We start from the raw sequence: 20,248 nt of genomic DNA, 5'->3' as shown, positions 1-20,248 counted from the left end.
TTGTAAATGGTAGCTTAGCGTTGATTTCCAGTTCATCATCGTTACCTTTCGCGGTAGCTGGGTAGGAGAGGGCATAACAATTTTAGCCCTCATCTGCCTCCGTGGAGCAGAAAGGCTTTAAAGTTTAATTCACATTCCTTTTGTGCTTAAGAGAAAAGGAAAAAAAAAACACACCTGGTGGGTATTGTTCAGCCTTTAAATCCTCTAGATTTCATCCTCTAAAATGTTCTTTTTGTGTATGCAAAAGCCTTTGGATAGTTAATAAGGTTGATCTTATTTTATAATGACTTTTGGAAGGACTTTCTTCTTTTAAAATGTCAGCACAGATATTCATAGTGTATTTGAAAAGAGGAAACCGTAGACGTTTTCAGCTGGGTTTACTTTGTCTCGTTTGACAACAGCTGCGCTTGGGGCTTTTTATTTTTATTGACGTTCACTTTACAACATATTACACAGAGTCGTCAAAAGTCGTTAGTCGCACGGGAGTTATCACAAGCATTAAAACAAATGTAAAAAAAAAGAAAAAAAAGAAAAAGAAATACGTATAAGAAAAACGTAAGAAGCTCCAGTCATTTCAAATGAAGGAATGTTACTGTGCAGCTACGACTAATACAGTTCATAATACATACAGACAAAAACATTTTTAAAGGCATTTTAATGCTGCTTGTCTTATGTCAGGTGTCTGTGTGGCTTCGCTGAAAAAGACGACAACATCCTAACTGATCCATTTCGACTGGATAGTTAAACAGCGACTAGTGAAACGTCTCCAGTTATAGATGTGGATTTTTAGCACCTCCATTCATGTTATGAATTTTAAAGGAACATTCAAGTCTACGCTATCCACCCTGCATATCAAGCTCGCAGATCGTAATCCATCTTTGGCTCAGGGTTGGGGAAGGAGCACCTTAAAAAAAAAGAAAGCTCTCGGGGAAGAGACGGCTCTATCTGTAGTGATACATATGGATTTTTGGCTGGGCTTAACACGCTAGATAAGTCTCTTCCTCCAGCGCTTCCTCCCACAGCGACCACCTTCCTCCCTGTTCTCCCCAGCCGTATCCTATCTGAATCTAAGGCTAACCGAACCCCTATCTGCTCCTCATCTTTACCCCGACGCTGCACTCGAAACCTCGGAATAAAACCACACAGCACCTTCCATAACACACAAGGTTAGAAATATAATGGCATATTCCATAGAATACAATTACATTTCTCCCCTGCCGCATGTCCTCCATGTGTTTCCTTGCACACATGTGAAAGGAAAATGCCTCAGAAAACATTATTTTTTGCTTTATTTAGGGTGACATATATATATATTTATTTTTTTTGCTTTACATCAAATCTCGTTTTTAACACTCTTTTACTAGACACACATATACATAAAACACGCTAGCAAGATTATAAGTTTCTGTTTGGCGTCTTCAAAGGCGGATTTCTGCCCACGTGTTTCTTTCCCCTGCCAGTAGGGGGCAGAGGAGAGAGTTTTGGTTTTTTCGAACCAGCAGAAAGTTTGAGGAGGGAAAGCGGCCCGCCAAGGGGACATGCCTTTGGGAGGAGGATGGGGTGAGGGGCGGGGAAATGGTGGGGTGGCATTTGAAGGGCAAGCACATAAAGAGGGTGTACGTCGTCGTCGATCGTTGACAAACACGGAGGGAGGGGGATGGAGCGATGCCCGAGCTTGAGAAAGAGAAGAAGAAGAAGAAGGAGGAAGGATAGAGGAGGAGAGAGGAGCATTGAGCTGTGGGCCTGGCAGTCAGATAAGGAGAGGCTTAAAAAGAGTGGAGTGGATTGTGTGTGGGTCTTTTCCGGGAGGGGAAGGGGGAATAATGCCGCGCAAGAGTCGCTAAACGTCAGAAAGAGGAAGAGATAAAGGAAGCTAAAAGGGCAGAGAGAGCGAAACAGGGGGGTTTGGAATTGGAGGAGATGATTCCCAGGATGAGAGCAGAGATGAAGAGGGAAGAACTGGGCGGCGGCGGAGGAGGAGGGAGGGAGGAGGAGGAGGGAGGAGGAGGGAGATGTGGAGAGAGATATCTTGTTACCAGCACGCTCTAAAATAATTAGCCCTGGGTTGCCGAGGAGAAACGTGCGAGAGGATTAACCGGACCCTAAAATAACTCGTGGAGCGCGAAAAGGCTGCACCTCCTTTCCCGGTAAAGCCCCTCCGTCAGACTCCCGAGGGCGTCCGCCGGGCCCCCTCGCAGGCCGTGACGTCATTCCAGGTCGTCGGTCGCCGGCCGTCGAGTCGAGAGCGGACAGCCTCGACCGCCACCACCACCTCCACCACTGCCACAGTCCACCCCACTCTTTCCCTTTCCTCCCCCTTTGACGGCTGAAAAAATGTGCAGCTGTTACAGTAAGCCCGCACTGCTCTTACAGGGCCAGAAATAGCCCCCCTTTAGCCCGGGCAGGGACACGGCGACAACCTCCATTAGCTCAAATGTGAGAGGATTGAATCACCCCCGGAGCTCGAGGGCTTGAACTTCTATCTGCGCCGGCTGAGAGCAGGAATCATATTTCTCTCCCCTCGCTATCTATCGTGGCTCCTCTTTTTTTTTTCCTCTATCTGAAGTCCAGAGTGCACTCACGGCTCCGCTCAGCGATTGGGTCGTAAACATTAAAACGAAGGAGGGAGGGGGGGCGCGAGGAGAAGATTCAGGGGGCTCTAAACACAGAGGGATGTCTTTCAGGTTCCCTCTTAAGGAAGTTATGTGCGTAGTTAGGCCTTAAACACTTTTACAGTTTGCCCAATGAGCGCGTACGGGGTCTCCGATGAGGCGTTGTAAAAATTATTTGACGCTGTTGCCACTGATATAGTGGGACTATTCTTACAGCCAGTGGTGTCTTGAAAGAGTAGAGATAATGGGAAATAATGGGGGTTGCGTCAGGCTGGGCAGAAAAGGAGGGAGCAGACTATAGGAGGAGGAGGAGGAGGAGGAGGAGGAGGAGTGGAGGCAGTCACGGAGAAGTCAGACCTTTATCTACGGGAGGAAGAAGAGAAAAGAGGGAAAGGGAAGTGAGAGGAGAAGAAGAGAAACAGGATAGAGCGGTTAGCATATAAATCACCGATGTAATTTAAATGAATGAAAAAAAAAAGAAAAAGAAAAAGTCAGAGAATTCACAGTGAACGGAGGAGGAAATAGGACAGGAGAAGAGAGAGGAGAGTGAATCTGTGTGTGAGGGAAGAGGAGCTGGAGTTTGACACCTTCGCCTCTGGAAAAAAAAAAAAAAAAAAAAGGAAAAGAAAAGTAAATTGGCTTGTCCCCGCGGCAGGGGATCCGTGATGCGTATCGGACGCACTTGGAGAAAGCTTTTTTTTTTTTTTTTCCTGTAGTGGATAGGATCACGACGAAAGGAACCAGAAAGGCCAAAAAAAAAAAAAACAACGCAGGGAGCAGCTTTTTTTTTTTAGATTTTGTTATCAAAACCCCGGCTGTCTCAAGGTCTCGCTTCAAATGGCATATCTCATGACCTGACGAAAGAAGTAGTCGGGGACGGCGGCGGCCCCCCCCCCCCCCCCCGGTGGATGAGATTATCAACGAGACATCTCCGATCTGGGGCCCCCGGCGTTAGTCGGCGTTTTCAGCCCCGGTGACAAGAGCAGGACGTGGTTTGCCTCATTTGTTTCGCTTCGGGCAGGTCGTGGCGGCGGCGGCGGCGGCCGTAGGATAGAAGTTGACTCCTGTAGACTTCCCACTCTCTTACCCCCTTCCCCCTCGGCATCCCCCCCCCCACCCCCCCCCCACCCCCCGCCTCCATGTCGTCTCCTCTTATTTGAAGGTGAGCTGATTGGCGAGGCGGGAGAGGAGGCCGAGCGGCGTGGACCTCCCCGTCCCCGCTTCGCCGCCGGGCCCCTCCTCCCCATTCCTGCGGGTCAGCTCCAGCTCGATGGTCATCAGGACCCGGCCCTCATCCCCTCCCCCCCCCCCGGCCCCACCACCCTCTCTGTCTTTCTGACTATGGTTCGTTGTTGTTGCTGCTGCTGCTTCTGCTTGGGCTGGGCCTTCGCCACCGCCTGGCGCACGGGCTGGAGCAGCCGGCCGGCTAGCCCGCCCCAGCCCCTCCCCGTATCCTATTTCTTTTCCTTGCGCGACTCCTGCTTCTTCTTTTCCGAGGCGGCCGCCTTCACCTTGGAGGGGTCGGCGGGAGGCGCGGGGCCCTGTGGGGGAGCAGGGAGAGGGGGTCGGGGGGAGAACAGGGGAGGAGAGTCACTTCAGGAGGAAAGGAGCGTGGGGGGGAGTGAGAGACGGGGCGGGGCGGGAGGGGAGGGGGAGGGGGAGGGGAGGGGGGTGAGGCAGGTGTGTTAGAGGTGAGAGGATGGAGATGGGGTTCGGCACGACTGGTGGAGAGCTGTGTGAAGAGGAGAGAAAAAACACATTTAGGAGGAAGAGGAGGAGGAGGAGGGGGAGACGTACAGAGAGGAGGGGGAGGAGGTAGTGAGGCGGTCCTTTTAGGGGAGAGGGTAGCAAGTGAGGGGGGGCGGTGTCCAGAGCTGTAAGGGGGTGACAAAACAGGTAACCGTGCGTTAGGATGGGACACAGTGGCTGGAAGGCTCCAAACACCTGTGACAACTGAGTGACAAATGATCAATAACACACACGTTCATAGACACACAAACACACACACCTCCAGACTGGGCTTTAAGGTCCCGAGACCCGGCGTCCTCGTACGGGGACATTACGTTTTATTCATTTAGACCTGTTGATCTCATAAGGAGACACTTTTGTTCTGCCATGTACTGGTAGCAAAGGTTAAATACACTTGTTTATTTATTCTTATTAACTTTTCTAGTTTGATATGACATGAAAATTGTAACAAATTTTACAAGTGCTCGTTTGAGATAGTTGAGATTTCATCGTTTCTAATTCTGCTTTTGCATTAAAATAAACATTTTTATATTCTATTGGTTCACATCGGTGCCTTAAATTGTAATATACAGTAAAATAATCCCTGTTTCCACGTAATTTCTTTCAAAAACTACTTCCAGTTCAAAGATGATGATGATATATACCAAATATACCAAATACCTACAGATATTAATCTTATTTTAAAGAAATTAAGGTGCATTACAAACAAATGCTTGGGTCTCAGGAGGTTATAACATTAATCCAGCTTTGTCTTAACTGTCTTATTATTATTTTCTTTAATTCAAGATGATATCTTTAAGTTTGTTTCTAGACAAAATAACTCTCACCTGCGAACTTACTGACAAATTTTACAATTAATTAGGTTGAAACAGAAACAATTCTTTCAATTAAACTCATTCTGCGTGAATGAAGTGACCAGATTTCAGCGTGTAGTTAAAACCGGCAACAAAACGAGTCATTTAAATGCCACTGAAACGACAATTATGTGTTTTAAATTAATTCAGAACGAGAACAAGTTCCCTCTTGATTGACGTTCAAATTATCTCACTACTGTTATTCAAATTAAGATTTCTGAAGTTCTGTTTTAATTCTTTCTTTCTTGTATTTTTCTGCACAAATTCTTTAAACGCATTGCTTTGAAAAATTATGCTCTCCTCCTTAACTATAACAACATATTTCAAACTTTCAACCAAAGTTTGTATTTGAATATTTTAAATCTAGACTTGAGTAATTTGTTCTGCAGATTCATAAATGAGTGCATATTGGTTTTGACTTTAGGACGATATTTAACTTCCCGAGACCCGGCGTCCTCATATGGGGACATTATGTTTTAGGTTTGTTGCAGCTTATTCTGTTTCATTTAGACCTGTTGTCCTCGTAAGGAGACATTTTTGTCTTGTTTACTTATGCTTATTAACTTTTCCAGTTTGATAATGACATGCAAATTTAACAAATCCACAAGTCCTCGTTTGAGGACGTTGGGATTTCATCATGTCAAGTTTTATATTTTGATGCACATTGGTGATATTGTAATATACACTGAAATAATCCCATAATTTATTTCAAAAACTACTTCCAGTTCATCTTTCTGTAGCTGTGGGTGAGGACAGACCTACTTAGCTAGCTTTACAATATTTATTCATCAAAAATAAAGGTCAACATCACTTAATTTAAGTGCTTCACAATTCACTCCCATTCATTCCGTATAACCGCCTGTGCATTGCCCGAACACATCTCCAAGAAGAAGAAGAAGAAGAAATCTATAAAAGGAAGAGAGGGCATCAGGAACAAGGAAGTGAAGTGAGGCTTTACTCGAGCACAAATCCATCAGGAGGGACCGGACCAAGTGGAGATCAGGTCAAGGCCACACTTAACTTTTTACAATAGCTGCATTCTAGCGCATTAACCTGCGAGTTAACCTATCGAAAAGCATCGCAAGTGCCCCGATAATGCTCCGACGGAACATAATGAAACCTGGCTGGTACGTAATGCTTCTCACAACGCCGTGCATTTTTAATACTCCTACTACACGTGGCGAAGTCCGCAGGCCATCACGCCGCCGCGGCGCCGTTACACGGGAGCTGAAAATACTTCTGCCCTAATACATCAGGTTAGTCGACGGCAGAAAGCTCACTAGAGGCCGTTTCTACCCACTGAAGCTCCCTCTAATAATGCCCCACTGATTGCATTAGGAAATTTATCATCTTTAATTATGCACTCTGCGAAGGCAGCGCACACGCAGACGGCAGCGATCGGGGGGGGGGGGAGGGGCTCATCCAGTGTCATTACCTTCGATCATACTTACATTCTCTCATACATCATTGTATTGTTTACCATTATGCGTCCCATGATAGGCTCGGGTTTGTGCTGCATTGTTTTTTGCAGAGCTCCCACGCTAACGAGAGGCTTCCGGAGGAGCGCAAACCCCCCCCCCGGACTACAAGCCGAGTTCAACGCTTGAAAAGGAAACGTGCAACTACGGTGGCAAAACACAGGAGGCGGCGAGAGGTAGATAGGGCAGGTGGGTAAGTGACTGCGTCCCCCTGCTGCATGCTAAAAAAAAAAAAAGAGAGAGAGGGTGACAGGTTGAGGAAGGAGATTGAGAAGTGGATGAAGAGCGAGAGGTAGTGATTTTCTGTCCGGAACAGAAAGCTGAGCTGGATCCAGAATACCTGAGGAGGGAGAGGAGGAAAAAAAAAAAACTGTGTGGGGGGGGGACGGGGGAGAGTGATGGTGATGGGGAGTAAAAAAAGAAAAAAGAGGGGGGGGGGGGGGGGGATGGGGGATATAGATGGATAGATGCTTCTCATGGTCAGCCCGGAAGAAGAAGTCGAAAGGCGTGGAAAGACGGAGAGGGAGCAGAAGAGGAGGATGCGGGTGAAGAGAGAGAGAGGAAGAAACAGGGGGATTGGATAAGAGGAGTAAGACAGAGAGAGGAGGAGGGAGGGAGGGAAGGTGAGGGAGAGGGGGAGGAGGGTGGGGGTGTGGAAAGAAGAATGGGTGGGTTGTGTGTGTGAGCTCAGATCAATACCGAGTGCACTCAATTATCATTCCAGTACGCCTGTTCGTGTGTTCAATCCTGGCGGTTTCCTCATGTGTGAGGCTGAAAAAAAAAAAAAAAAAAAGAGTCCTCCTCCACAACTCCACCTAATGGGGAGTAGCACACACCACAGGGCTCCTTTGTCTATCTCAGCCCAACGCAGCCCCTTTTTTTGGGAGAGATTTGCAGCCCAAGGCCAGCAAACGAACGAACGAACGAAGGAACGGCAGCGGAGACGACGACGAAGGGGCTGTTGCGAAATTGTGTGGTGTCAGCAGAGGCTCCTAATAAGGGCTATTTGATCAAACAAGCACTTATGAGCGCTCTGTACCATCCCATGGGTCGCCCGCCCGCCCGCCCGCCTGCCCGCCTGCCTGCGTGCGGCCGGCGTAGCTACGAGAAAAGAAAGGAATGAGCTCGGAGGGAGAAAATGAATAAATTTCAAAAGACGGAGGAGCTGTTGTTTTTTTATTTATTTTTTTTTTTTCTCTCCCCAAGCAGAGACTTGCAGGGGAGTAACTGTAAATGACAACGTTGTCAAATATTTCTGTGTCCTCTTGGCGGCGAGTTATTTATTCATATATGCACTGTCACCCGCCGCAGGCACTTGAGAGCAACTGACTGCAGCTCAAGAATAACCTGACAATCACACCACAGTAGAAAGGAAAGGAGAAGACAGAGGGAGGACGAGGGGCTCCAGGGAGATGAGAGCCGGAGCACTTGTTTGAGGCAGGAGGAAGTAGTGGCCCCTCGCCGGTGTCACCCCCAGTAGATTTAAGCTTTTGGGGAGGGGGGGGGGGGGGGTTAGCCTAGGGCTCATACAGAATACCGGTACATTTTTGTCAGTATGGTATGATTTTTTCACCTGCATACCGGTGTATTTGAATGCACAGCGTTCGGAAGACACTGTGTTCGCGAGACACTGTTTCAGACCGGACGCTTTACAGTGTAGCGCCTCTAAACACACATGGTGCAACTGTGTCACTGCACAGGTGTGGTGAAGATGGAGAGCAGGCACAACAAGAAAAGGTGCCATGTTGGTTATTTGTTTCGGTTTTTTTAAGGTGACCTGACGTCCCTCGTTTTGGATGATCTGTCCCCCCGGCTAAAGCTGTCCCCGAAAATGTCCCCAATTTTAGCTTTCTATGAATGAAGGAAAAAAAAAAGTTGCACGCAGACTATAGTTATTACGGTAGCTGGTTGCGCTGCATTATTACAGACAAATCAGTTTAAATATGTTTAAATGTAATAAATGAAATCTTAATTGTCCCTGTTTATTTATCTTGATAACATTTAAACACAGCTTAGACAGTAATTGGTCGGCTAGAATACAGCATCTAATAGACCTAATGATAGGCTGTAACTAACCCCCAAAGAGTCCCCAGTTTCAGCTTTTTATGAATGAAAAAAATCTTGCGCACAGTCTACAATTATTACGGTAGCTGGTCGCGCTGCTATTGACATTGGAGACATAGCAGTTTAAATACGTTTAAATATGAATGAATATTTCAAAATATAAGAAACCATAATTGCCCCCATTTCATCTTGATAACATTTAATTCTTCTTTTTATTTATTTATCTCTGAGCTGTAAATGTCCCCATATTTCCACATCAGCAGTCAGTGCTAACACGGGGCCACGCAAACCTGTTTTACTACTAGTGTGGGATCATTCTACAATATTTACTCATCATCACAGTAAAATAGTCAATCCTTAGTCAATCTGCTGCACTAATTCCTCTCTCAACCAGTAGAAAATGTTGTGAACACGTGATTATGCATGAAAAAAATACCGTAATATACCATCAGAATTTTGAAATTGCACCTGCAGCTACACGTCCTCCTCCTCCTCCTCCTCTCTCCAGCCTTTACGTACCTCTCATGTCAAAGCAGAAGTTTGATTGATGGAATGAACTCAAGAGCTTGACTTTCCCTGCTTTTCTATTTTTTTATTATTATCATTATCATTATTATTATTATTATCAAGCACACGAGGCGTACAGTAGATTACAATGCACCGCCGCAACCAAGCAGCGCCCCCCGCGTAACCACGGAGTAATCAAACGCAACTTGCCCCTGGTTCCCTTGTGTTCACAAAAGAATACAAGGCACCAAAATGTCTGATTAATCCACCACTTGAGGCTATCGCGCTCCCATGAGGAGCGGGAAGCAGGGAGGTGGGTGGAGGGCGGGCGGGCGGCGTGCGGTAGGGTGGGGGATGAGAAGGGAAAAAAATAAAAAAAATAAAAAATTCTCCAAATCCTCGACGTGCCGCAGCGTAAGAAAACCACTGATAACAGCGCGGGGCCATAATAGGCCCAGTGATTTTCATTTGACTCCCAGTGAGCAAAATCAGCAGCTCCCATCCATTTCCCCACTGCGAGCAAATCACAGTCCCATTCAGAGCAGCAACAGCATTAGCGCCCGTAACCTGGACGGGGCCATTTCACAGCCGCTGGTTTGATTCTTTTTTTTTTTTTTTTTTTGTTGCCCCGCGGCTGTTTACCAGCGGCGCACTGTTTGGCCCAACGAAAGAGGAGTGAAGCACGACAATTTGAACAACTCCGACAACGTGGTTATTAGCAAGAGCTTGAATGACGTGTGTGAAGTGTGTGTGTGTGTGTGAAGGCACTGGTATATATTTATATATTTGGGGGAATGCGATTACCAAACTGTGTCGTTATGCTACTGTCATGTCGGATGTGTGCAGCCGAATTGGATGCTCACGTATCCCGTTGTAATCTCTTCAAAGAGGACTTAATATTAGCGGGCGAATATGACAGAGAAACACCTTAGTGTCGTCGAACGGTTGTGCACATGTGATGGAGTGTGTGAGGAAAAGAGGGAGGAGGAGGAGGGGGAGGAAAGGGGAGAAGAAGAAGAAGAAGAAGAAGAAGGAGAGGGAGTGTGGAGGAAACTTGCCTGTCTCTGCTGTGATCCCTCTTTCTTTTTCTTGCCATGTTTGCTGGAGGGGACAAAAGAAAGACAATGTCAGGATGTCGAATCTATCTCTCCCTCCAGTGGTCACAGGGCAGCATTGCCTGGCAGCCATCATAAAGAGAACATCAACTTAATCTAGTGGCCCCCGTCTCCCAAACGGCCCCCCCCCCAGGTGCTGGATGTGTTCAGACCTTATAAGACCGGGGAAAAAAAAGGGTGTACGAGATGACGGACCCACCGTCTCCGTCATCTTTCCCTTCACCCCTTTTTTTAAATCACGCTGCGTCGGGTCGTCGCGCAGCTCAGTTTGAATCAAATCATCGTCTGACTCCTTCCACCTGACCAACTTGAGATCTAAACCTAACCGATTGGGAGGGTGGGGAGGGAAGGGGGTGGTGGTGGTGGCTGCAGCCGGGCTACGCCAGCTTGGCCACGCAGGTGTCGGTGCCAGGGATGGGCTCCGGCTTCAGCTCCAGCCCCTGGCAGAGACCCGACCGGCACAGAGACACCGGCAAAAGGCCGGGCACTGACCTGACACTGAGGCTGAAGACGCGACGCGCCACCAGGAATCTCATCAGGTAGTAGATGACCACGATGAGCACCAGCAGGCCCAGCACCACCCCGATGATGGCCCCCGTGATCACGCCGGCCTGGATGGGCACTGGAAGGGCAGACAAAAAAAAAAATAAATAAAAAAATTAAAAAAAAGGGGGAGGAAGATTAGAGGTTGGAGGACACAAAAGAAGAGGGAGTGAGCAGAGAGACGGTAAAGGGAAGAGAGAAGAATGATCCTGTCACAGTCGGGAGGAGATGGATGTGGGAGCGAAACAAGAGATGAAAGAAGAACAGAAAAGGTGTAATAAAGGTTCATTGAAAGATGAAGGATACGAGCGCTTTTAAAGGCAGCGAAGGAGACGAACGAGATGGAGAGATAAGGCAGAACCAGAGGGAGGGCGAGGGAGGAATTGAGGAGGGGACGGCGGATGGAGGGGGTGGGGGTGGTGGTGGGTGGGTAGGTGGAGTGATAGCAATCTCAAATAGAGAAAGAGATAAAATTGTAATTGATTTCATTTAACAGGAGGTGCGAGGAATTCTAAATGAGGCGGCGTGACGACTGGCCCGAGCGCGGGACTCGCTTTTAGGCTGATGCACGGCAAAAAATTGAGATTAATTTTAGAGTTTGGAACGATTATAGCAGCAATTGAGAACAGTTGGCTTGTGATAAGAGAGAGAGAGAGAGAAAAAATAATTCACCAAAACATGCCATGCGGCTCTGAGTGGAAAGCTAATGAGCACGCGGACGTAAGACAGTGTCTCACCTTTCTCAAACACCAGCAGGCGGACGCTGGAGGGCCGTCCCACTATGTCAGGGGGGTTCTTGGCGTCGCAGGTGAAGGTGCCGTTGTCATTGAAGTCCAGGTTCTTGATCAAGATGGAGCCGTCGCGGCGACCCGGGTTCCCCACGAACTCCAGTCTGTCCCTGAACGGACCCTTGTTGTCCAGGTAGGCCACGCCGCCGGTGTAGTGGAAGATCTGCGAAGGGACAGAGAGGACGTCCGCTCAGGATGACAACATAATGGCCTAAAACCAGGCATAACATTATGACCACCTCCCTTGTGTGCTGGATTGTGCGTCCAAATAAGTTGTGACTCGTCAAAGAATGGACATGGGTCTTATGAGGGTGGTGGGTGGAGGGGAGGGGCCTCCAGATACCTGATCAGTTTAGGATCTAGTGAATTTGGAGGCCAGGTCAACACCTTGTGCTGTTCTTCATGTTTTTGTGTGTGTGTGTGTGTCTGTGTCAGGCTCAGTGTCATTGCTATGTGGGGTGGGGGTTTCTGGTCTGCTACATGTCTAAGTAACATCCACATGAATTAATGAATACCAGGTCCAAAAGTTTCCCGGGCAGAAAACTGAATCGTCACAAAATCCAGAAGATGTTAGTGGTCTTAATGTTATGGCTGACCGGTGTATGCAGGGTCTGTGCTGTTTGTACGGTGGTGTTGACACCACATTCAAACGTGGGCGACTGAAACTTTTTGGCGCTTATCTGGACACTGAGAGACTTTAACTTTAACGGTTTTGAACCAATCATGTCGACGTTTCTGAGGGAGTGCGCGACATTTAGGGCGTAGAGCCTGTGCAGAAACATAAATCCAGCAGCTTAACTTCCGTTGAAGTTTTAATTAAAATCTAAAGGTATGTTTTAGGCTTTAAGTCTTGAACAGGAGGGTACTGCAGGAGGCTCGCAAAATCTTTGGCTGATTAGACATTTTTATATATTTTTTTTTTAATTTCCCCCAACGAAATTTAAATTTCTTAATTATCGGCCCAATATCAGGAAATCATGACATCATTCCGATAAGTCCGATATCGTTACTTGTCGGTCCGATAACATATAATATTTATTTTTGTCAGCACTGTGAGTCATAGTTTAGTGAAAGTTGCGTTCAAGTGGCGTCAGTACAATCAGGGACAAAAAAAACTTTCTGACTGAAAAAATCGACGTCTTATCCACAGTATTTTACTCATTGCGACTCGCAAAACTGGGAAAGGGGGATTTCCGTCACCACGTGAATGCATCACAACGTGCATAAGTTTATGGCGATGGTAGTGTGGGAATTTTTTTAAAGTTTCCAAAGAAGACGGTTCGCTGGCTGAGTGCAATAAATGTTTAATGAAAATAGCACGAGGAGGGAGAACTAGCATAGAACTAGCATAGAAATGTTTGATTCTAACTTGTGCCAGAGCATTATTTATTTATTTTTTAGAACTTCTGGAATGAACTTTTTTCACTTTATTTACTTATAAACCTGATGCAAAGTATTTCAGGTCTAGACGCATTTATTTTGTGATGTTCATATAAAATATAATTTTGTTTGACCTTGATCTTTTAGCAAATGCTTGCTTGCTAATAGTTTTTCATCTGAATTATCTTCATTTTAAGAGTCAAAAACTGTTCATTAGTCTTTCTTATCTCCAGGTACAGTATGTTATCGGTTATTGGTATCGGCCATCGGTTTAAAAAAAAAAGTTATCGTACTTTAAACACACATTTACATGAATCCAACATATTTTAGTAAAGGAATAAGGGATGGCCTAATAATGTGAAAATGGTCGATCAACAAGTAGAACTTGGTGCGGGAACCTCAACACCTTTTAGTGCATCTCATGCTGAAACCTGTCTAATATCAACATCTGGTCATATTCCTAATCTTGTTTCGGACTCATTATCCACCTGAAGCAGCCAGGCCAGCTTGGCCGAGCAGGTGTCGGCGCCAGGGACGGGCTCAATACTTTTTTATCACACCTTGTACTGAAAAACCTGTCGAATACCAACATCTGGTCATATTCGTAATCTGGTTCCGGATTTAAACCTGCAAAGACAGGTTTTGCGGCCACTCGCTGGCATCAGAAGAAAGCTGTGACACGTGGATGTGTGACATTAGCATTAATTACCCAAACTGGGTTTTTTTTTATTATTTGTTTTTCTGTGAATTTTCCAATAATTTCTGACGTTTGAGGCACGTTTTTCAAAGTAAGGTGCAGAAAAAACTTGAATAAAATCGCAGCCGCGCCCTCGTGTCAAACGGACGACTTGGAAAACGATGACAGCCAATAAAAATGCCAACACAGAGAGATGATTTTTTTTTTTTTTTTTTTTTTTTTTTTTAAAGATGGAGCTTATTGATTTTGGAGCTTAAATGAACTGAAGGGGGTGAATCGACTCCGGGTGACGCCCCAGACTCTGCGAGATCAAGGTCAAATTTGTTTTCAGCGTTCCCTCTCACGTCTATAAATGAAGATTTGAAGGCTGCCTTCACTCCCTTCACATGTCAGAAATCAAATGCTGCGTTTTGCAGGGAACAAATGTGCCATGAAAGCAGATACAGGCCGGTATGAAACTGTAAATCCGCTCAGGCGGGGGGATAGAAATGAGCGACAGAAGATAAGTGGAGGTAAAAAAAAACAAAAAAAGGAGAAAAAAAAGGGAAATCTAGTTTCAAAGTGAGGTGCACTGCGGGAGACAGATGAAGGCGAAGGAGGTGAGGGGACGACATAATGAGAGAGGAGGGGAGGGACAAAGACGCTGGGGCTGGAGAGGAGGAGATTAAGGGAGGTGGACAGAGGGAGGCGCAGTGAGGAGAGGAGATGGAGAGATTAGAGAGATGGAAGGACGATAAGGGCAGAGGGAGTGGAATTAAAGAGCAGGAGGAAGATTAGGAGGGAAAGTTTCTTTGAGTTTGGACTCATGAAAGTGTTATTAGAGTATGAAAGACGCACACGGGTTTGTTTCTGAAGCGCCTTCATCGAGAGATTAATTGAGATTAATTAGATTAATCGCGATTAATTGCGATTAAAATGTGCAAATTACGTCCAAATTGTTCACATGTTTTTTGTTTTTTCCTTTCAAGATCTACTCTGTCTAGAAATGATTCCACTTGGCATCAAACAGCCACACCCTCCTCCTCCTCCTCCTCCTCCTCTCCATCCGAGTCTTTGTACTTCTCTCTCTGTGGCTTTTACTTGCGAAGACGGAGAACACAAAACAGTCTTTTTGGCAGAAGACTGCGCTCATTGTTGCCAAGGCTGGATTTCAGTTGGGGCAACAGACCTGTTTGTATTCGCCTCTTAAATATTTATTAGTGGCTTCTCGAGAGTGACCAAAGGTTAACTTCAAGTGGGATTAAACTACAGAGGAAAGTATTTCAGGCAAATGCGAAGAAGGAGAAGGAAGAGGAGGAGGATGAGGAGAAGAAGAGGAGGGGAGGCTTTTTAACAACAGCTCGCTATCTTTGTCATTTGCTTCCGCGTGTACATACAGTTTATCGGAGCTGAAGCAGCGCTGATAAGAGGCAATCAAAACAGTTTGAAGATGCCGAACAACTTTGATAGTTTTATCAAAGCGGCGGCTCGGATGTGACTAAAGCTGAAGTTCGGTTGATTCCCGAGCACCAGACCCCGCGAGCGAGCGACTTTTTAATCGTGTTCAGATTTGAAGTGAATGTGCGTATTTACGGAGATGCTGTCCCGGGCGCCGTCGGGCCTGTACGTCCAGGAGAAGGTGACGTCATCCGAGGTCCAACGCCAGGAGAAGAAAGAGCAGGACAGCCGGATGTCGGAGCCCACCAGGGCATGGCGCTCCCAGCCGGTGTAAATCACTATGGCCTGGGACTGCTCAGGCACTGGGGACACAAAGCAGGTTTAAGACACAATGCACAAACAACAACAACAACAACAACAGACTGCTCAGGTTCATGCATCACTCCTCACCAGAAACATCTTTAAACCCCTGTACTGTAATCACATTCAGGGGCCTCCCCTCAGATCTATAATCTAAATCTCCTTAAGCCGCGCGTCCCGACACACACCGATAAACTGCACATTTACCGGTGTCAAAACCCGCCGTCAATTTACAGACGTGCACTCTGTAAATATTTGGATTATCCCCCGAATATTATCCTCTAACAAGTCAAAGGGGAGAAACAATTTTTATAAAAAAACGAAAAAGAAAAAATCTCCAATTAATATGGATCGCGTTGGCCTAATTACGTGCACAGTTTACGCTTGGATAATATTTAATGATCGGTGTTCATTTGGTTTTTTGCGGCTGCAGAATCAATATTTCACTTCCCCTTGAGGAAAAAAACAAATATATATATATATGCACTCCGGCATCGTGTGCAGCTACCTGCCGCCACTCAACAATATCGCTCCCGCGTCGTCCAATTACACATGTGAACTCGGGTCGCAGGGTTCTCACAGCTTTGTCAACACTAACGCACATAAGTGCTGGTCCCGGCGCTCGCTCTCCTCCTTTCAACACCCCGAGGGGGAAAGTTCACAGCTTTATCCACGCAAACATCTTTACACCGATGGCCAAGGCCTCGGCGTAAAAGCTCAATGAAATCACAGTTGACATATTTAATTAAAATTCCGCAAATATCTGACAGGAGGGAGGACAGAGAGAAACCAGACTGGTGCTGCTGCTGCAGCTGAGTGGAGAAAATCCGTGCCAACCCCTCGGTTTAAAAGTCATAATATTAGTGCTCTTTAGCTTTGCAAGCTTGAAGACACCTGCTTTATGAGAGCAGCGCAGATGGACAGTGCCGGGCCATTTGCTTTACTGCGATTTAAAAAGAAACAGGTGTACTTTGCGGCCTTTTTATGCAAAATCAATACGGGAAATGTCAATTCGGATGCTTTGGCTTAATCAAGCACGGAGGGTCGCCCAGATTAATTTGTTAACTGTCGACAAGTTCATTCAGGTAAGAAGTGGAGACTAAAAAAAATAAAAAAATAAATCTCTTTATCACATCCTCGTTTAACCTTTCACCTCACATCACATCCTCTCTACGTCTTTAAAATTCAGAGAACTCATAAAAACAGAAATGGAGGATTTAATCGGGTCTCGTTACCTATTCCCAGGAGGACGACCGACGCCAGCGCCAAAAACGTCAACATGGTTTCTGGCTTCTGCAGAGGCTCCCGAAAGGACTTGTAGCCGCGGACCTGACAGGAGTCTCTCTGGAGGGAGCGCGAGTGGAAGGAGGAGAAGGAAAGGAAAAAGAGAAAGCGGGATGCCAGCTTTCAAAAACAGGACAACAACAGAAAACCCACTGTCCTGTGGTTTATACCCAACCACACCCCTCACCCGGGTCCCGGTCCGGCCCATTCCTCCTCTGCTCACACCCCTCTCCATCCCCCTCTACCGCCCTCCCCCCTCCTCCCTCCCGTCCTTTCTCCTCATCCAAACACATTAACACATTATCTTTTTTTTTTTAGAAGTGGAAGAATCGGGGAAGTGAGACGCACCTGTGCCCAGACTGTAACAGGTGAACTAATGTGGTTTATGGTGTTCAACTCGGTGGGGCCGCAACCGTCATTATCACCGTGATGAGCGCAAAATGTCGGATTAAACTCTCGGTGTGACGTGACCGAGTTGAGAGGGGGATGCTAATTAACGCTCTGTGACAGGGGAAACCGTGGCCATCTGCAAGTGTCTCTGTATGTGATCACTGCTCATATGTGGACATCACATGGGGAGAGGTTTACAGTGAGGGCAGGAGGTCAGGCCCGGTGCCCTCTCCTCCGTCCCCTCCACGTCTCCTCTCCACGCACTTTCACCTCGGTCCGAGGCCAGCGGCCCCGAACAAAGGCCCGACTCTCTTCTCGCCGTCCTCCCTCTCTCTGCGGATTCCAGCCGTTTGCTGACGCCTAGCACTCCGAGACAATGGAGAGAGAGGGGGACAGGGGCCGACTGTCAATGGCGCTTTCTTTTTTCTCCTCCCGCTCGGACAAAACTGTGCATTCAGAGTGCGGGCGCCCACTCCTCGCTTTTCCACTTAGACAGAAACCGAGAGAGTGGGAGAAGAGATGCTGCTATATATATATATATATATATATATATATGTACACACACACACACACACATATATATATATATATATAGATGGGTTGATGTGAGGACACATGCACAGAGACACTGTGAGAAAACGAGAAGAGGAGGTTTTGAATGAAGCGACAAGCCGGAGTGGAATTTCTGCAAAAGCTTCATTTCTGGAGGCCTTATTCCATCATTTTGTCACACGCCATAAATATGCATTAATTCAGCCGCTGGCATAGCAATAGCAAATACATGCACAAATTAATGATCTGCAGCTCTGCTCTTGCCTCAGCAAACACACAAGACAGATACACTTAGGTGTGAATCATATCAATCATGATTCAACTCAGGGCTGGGCGGTATACCGGTTCATACTGAATACTGGTTTTATGATATGAATTTTTAATATACCAGCATACCGGTGTATTTCATTACACAGCGTCTGGATTATTAAGTAGAATTATTTGCTAAGTTTTGGTTTGATTTGTTAACACATGTAGCTATAATACAAAACCACCTGAATACACGTCGTCACTTTCCTAAAACAATGGCCTGTGTCATTTTTTTAATAATAAATATCATACATTTATTCACAGGTATGATGTAAGTAAGAGAAAATAGTTGTTGAAATAAACCTCGACAGGGCAGACAGAGCATGGCAACGGTGAAACAAGCGTCGCCCCTAGCAACGGCCTGTCGCACAGGGGAAAAACAGACCTTAAGCTGGAATACAGCATCTAATAGACCTAATAATAGACTTTAACTAACCCTGTAAGTGTCCCCAATTGTAGCTTTTTATGAATGAGAAAAAAAAAATGTTGCGCACAGACTACAGTTATTACGGTAGCCAGTCGCCCTGTTATTGACACCACAGACATAGGTATGTTAAATATGTTTAAATATGAATATATATGTCAAAACATCATCATCGGTCATCGTTTCTTCATTTCATCTTGATAACATTTAATTCTTTTTTTGTTTTTTATTAGCAGTTAGTGCTAACATGGGGCCATGCTAACCTGTTTGTGGGATTATTCTACCATATTTACTCATCATCTCAGTAAAATAGTTCATCCTTAGTCAATCTACTGCATTAATTCCTCTCTCAACCAGTAGGAAATGTTGTGAATACATGAAAAAAAATACCGTAATACACTGTGATACCATCAAGAATTTAGAAAAATCCAGTGACGTACATTTTTGGCCACACCGCCGAGCCCTAATTCGACTCCTCCTGTACATATGAAGAGAGTGAGGAGAGGAGGATGAGAGTGGGCAGGGACGTCCACTCCACTTCACCGTTTTATTGAGCCTTCCACATTTTCTGGGCTCAGAAATCCGAGTATCTCCTCTTCTCGCGGAAGCTCTCGGGCCAAGACGCCGGGAAAAAAAGCGTTGGGCATCAGATCGACTTTTGCCTACGTTTCACAGCGCCGGAATAAATTCTTTGCCACTTGTGACAAATCGCGACCACTCATTCATCTTAACACCACCCCGAATACCCTACTGACGGATCAGCCTAAACAAAACGGACCATCTGCCAAGTTGTTGGCGGCCATCGAGTGTCTAAAGCTTTGGCTTCGACGTCTAAATCGCGACATCCTTAACAATTACGGCAGATCCTGCCTTCGGGCCCCCCAGAGAAACAGGGGGATTCTTTATGAGTCTGGCAGGTGCCGAACGTGGCAGGCGTCCAAACTCGTCAGCACCAAGTGATGGTGGGAGCGGCTGAACTTGGCAGGCGAGAAACTGTATCGCATATAGAGCGAAAGGGCCCCCAATTCCTTTAGCTGGCAGTGATATAAGACACTAATGTAGGAGAGGGAGAGCTTATCTGACGCTAAATTATACAGAGAGGGGAGAACAGGGGAGAAACAGGCGGCGAGAGGCTCAATCTGTAGAGCCATTTGGAAATTTTTTTTTTTTTGGCGAAATTATACACGAGTCCTCGGCTGCACTTCAGTGATATTGAGGTTGGACGAGGTTTCATATCAATTGGTGTTATTAGAGATGACTGAATACGCAAAGTACCCCGGGCTTCAACCGCCACCTCGCGAACGAAGCCGCCGCCGCCGCCGCGACCGTCCGCCCGCGTAACTCATCAAGCCCGTTATCGCGGGGGGTTCAGGACGGTTGGCGAGGGCGTGTCATTAGGCACCCGTAGAAATTCACGGAGCGTGTTTTGCTTTTTGATTTTCCTAATTTTCCCTGACACAGATTTACATCCAATGGGATGAAGGACGATGCACCAAACACTTTGAAAACACCAGGGATAATCACAGTCTGGGAAAAAGCTTTTCGCGCCGTGGATGTTCGGGGGCTCTTGTCAACTCTATCCGTGCCTAATTTTTCTGCAATGTGGAGTATGTTTGTCACAGCTGAGTGCAGCCCTGATTACAAGGCAGGCTGGCAGGCGTGCAGAAGGGGAATGTCTTTTTTTTTTTTTTTTTTTTTTTTTTTTCAAATCGTTGAGGGCTTTTCTGTGAACTGAGAGCGGCTCTGAGACGGGCCCCGCTGGAGG

General features: G+C 46.4%; 1 protein-coding gene across 4 annotated transcripts; it reads right to left on the bottom strand.

Moving 5' to 3' along the window:
- Window positions 1-372: 372 nt before the first annotated feature.
- On the bottom strand, window positions 373-16,965 carry mpz (myelin protein zero). 4 transcript variants are annotated; one of them, XM_047588897.1, is made up of 7 exons: window positions 16,760-16,964; window positions 15,360-15,526; window positions 11,660-11,873; window positions 10,872-11,001; window positions 10,323-10,365; window positions 4,124-4,153; window positions 373-2,975 (listed from the first exon to the last, which is right to left on the bottom strand). In XM_047588897.1, exons 1-7 carry the CDS (start codon window positions 16,803-16,805, stop codon window positions 2,964-2,966), a joined length of 642 nt encoding a protein of 213 aa, XP_047444853.1. In that variant the 5' UTR covers window positions 16,806-16,964; the 3' UTR covers window positions 373-2,963. The 4 variants fall into 4 exon arrangements, with proteins under 4 accessions (XP_047444853.1, XP_047444852.1, XP_047444855.1 ...); XM_047588896.1 differs by having other exon boundaries at window positions 373-4,153; window positions 16,760-16,965; XM_047588899.1 differs by lacking the exon at window positions 4,124-4,153 and having other exon boundaries at window positions 16,760-16,963.
- Window positions 16,966-20,248: the final 3,283 nt, after the last annotated feature.

This window comes from Mugil cephalus, chromosome 7 (genome assembly GCF_022458985.1).
Source record: "Mugil cephalus isolate CIBA_MC_2020 chromosome 7, CIBA_Mcephalus_1.1, whole genome shotgun sequence".
NCBI classification, from domain to species: Eukaryota; Metazoa; Chordata; class Actinopteri; order Mugiliformes; family Mugilidae; genus Mugil; species Mugil cephalus.
This window is presented reverse-complemented; position numbering and strand designations above follow the sequence as displayed.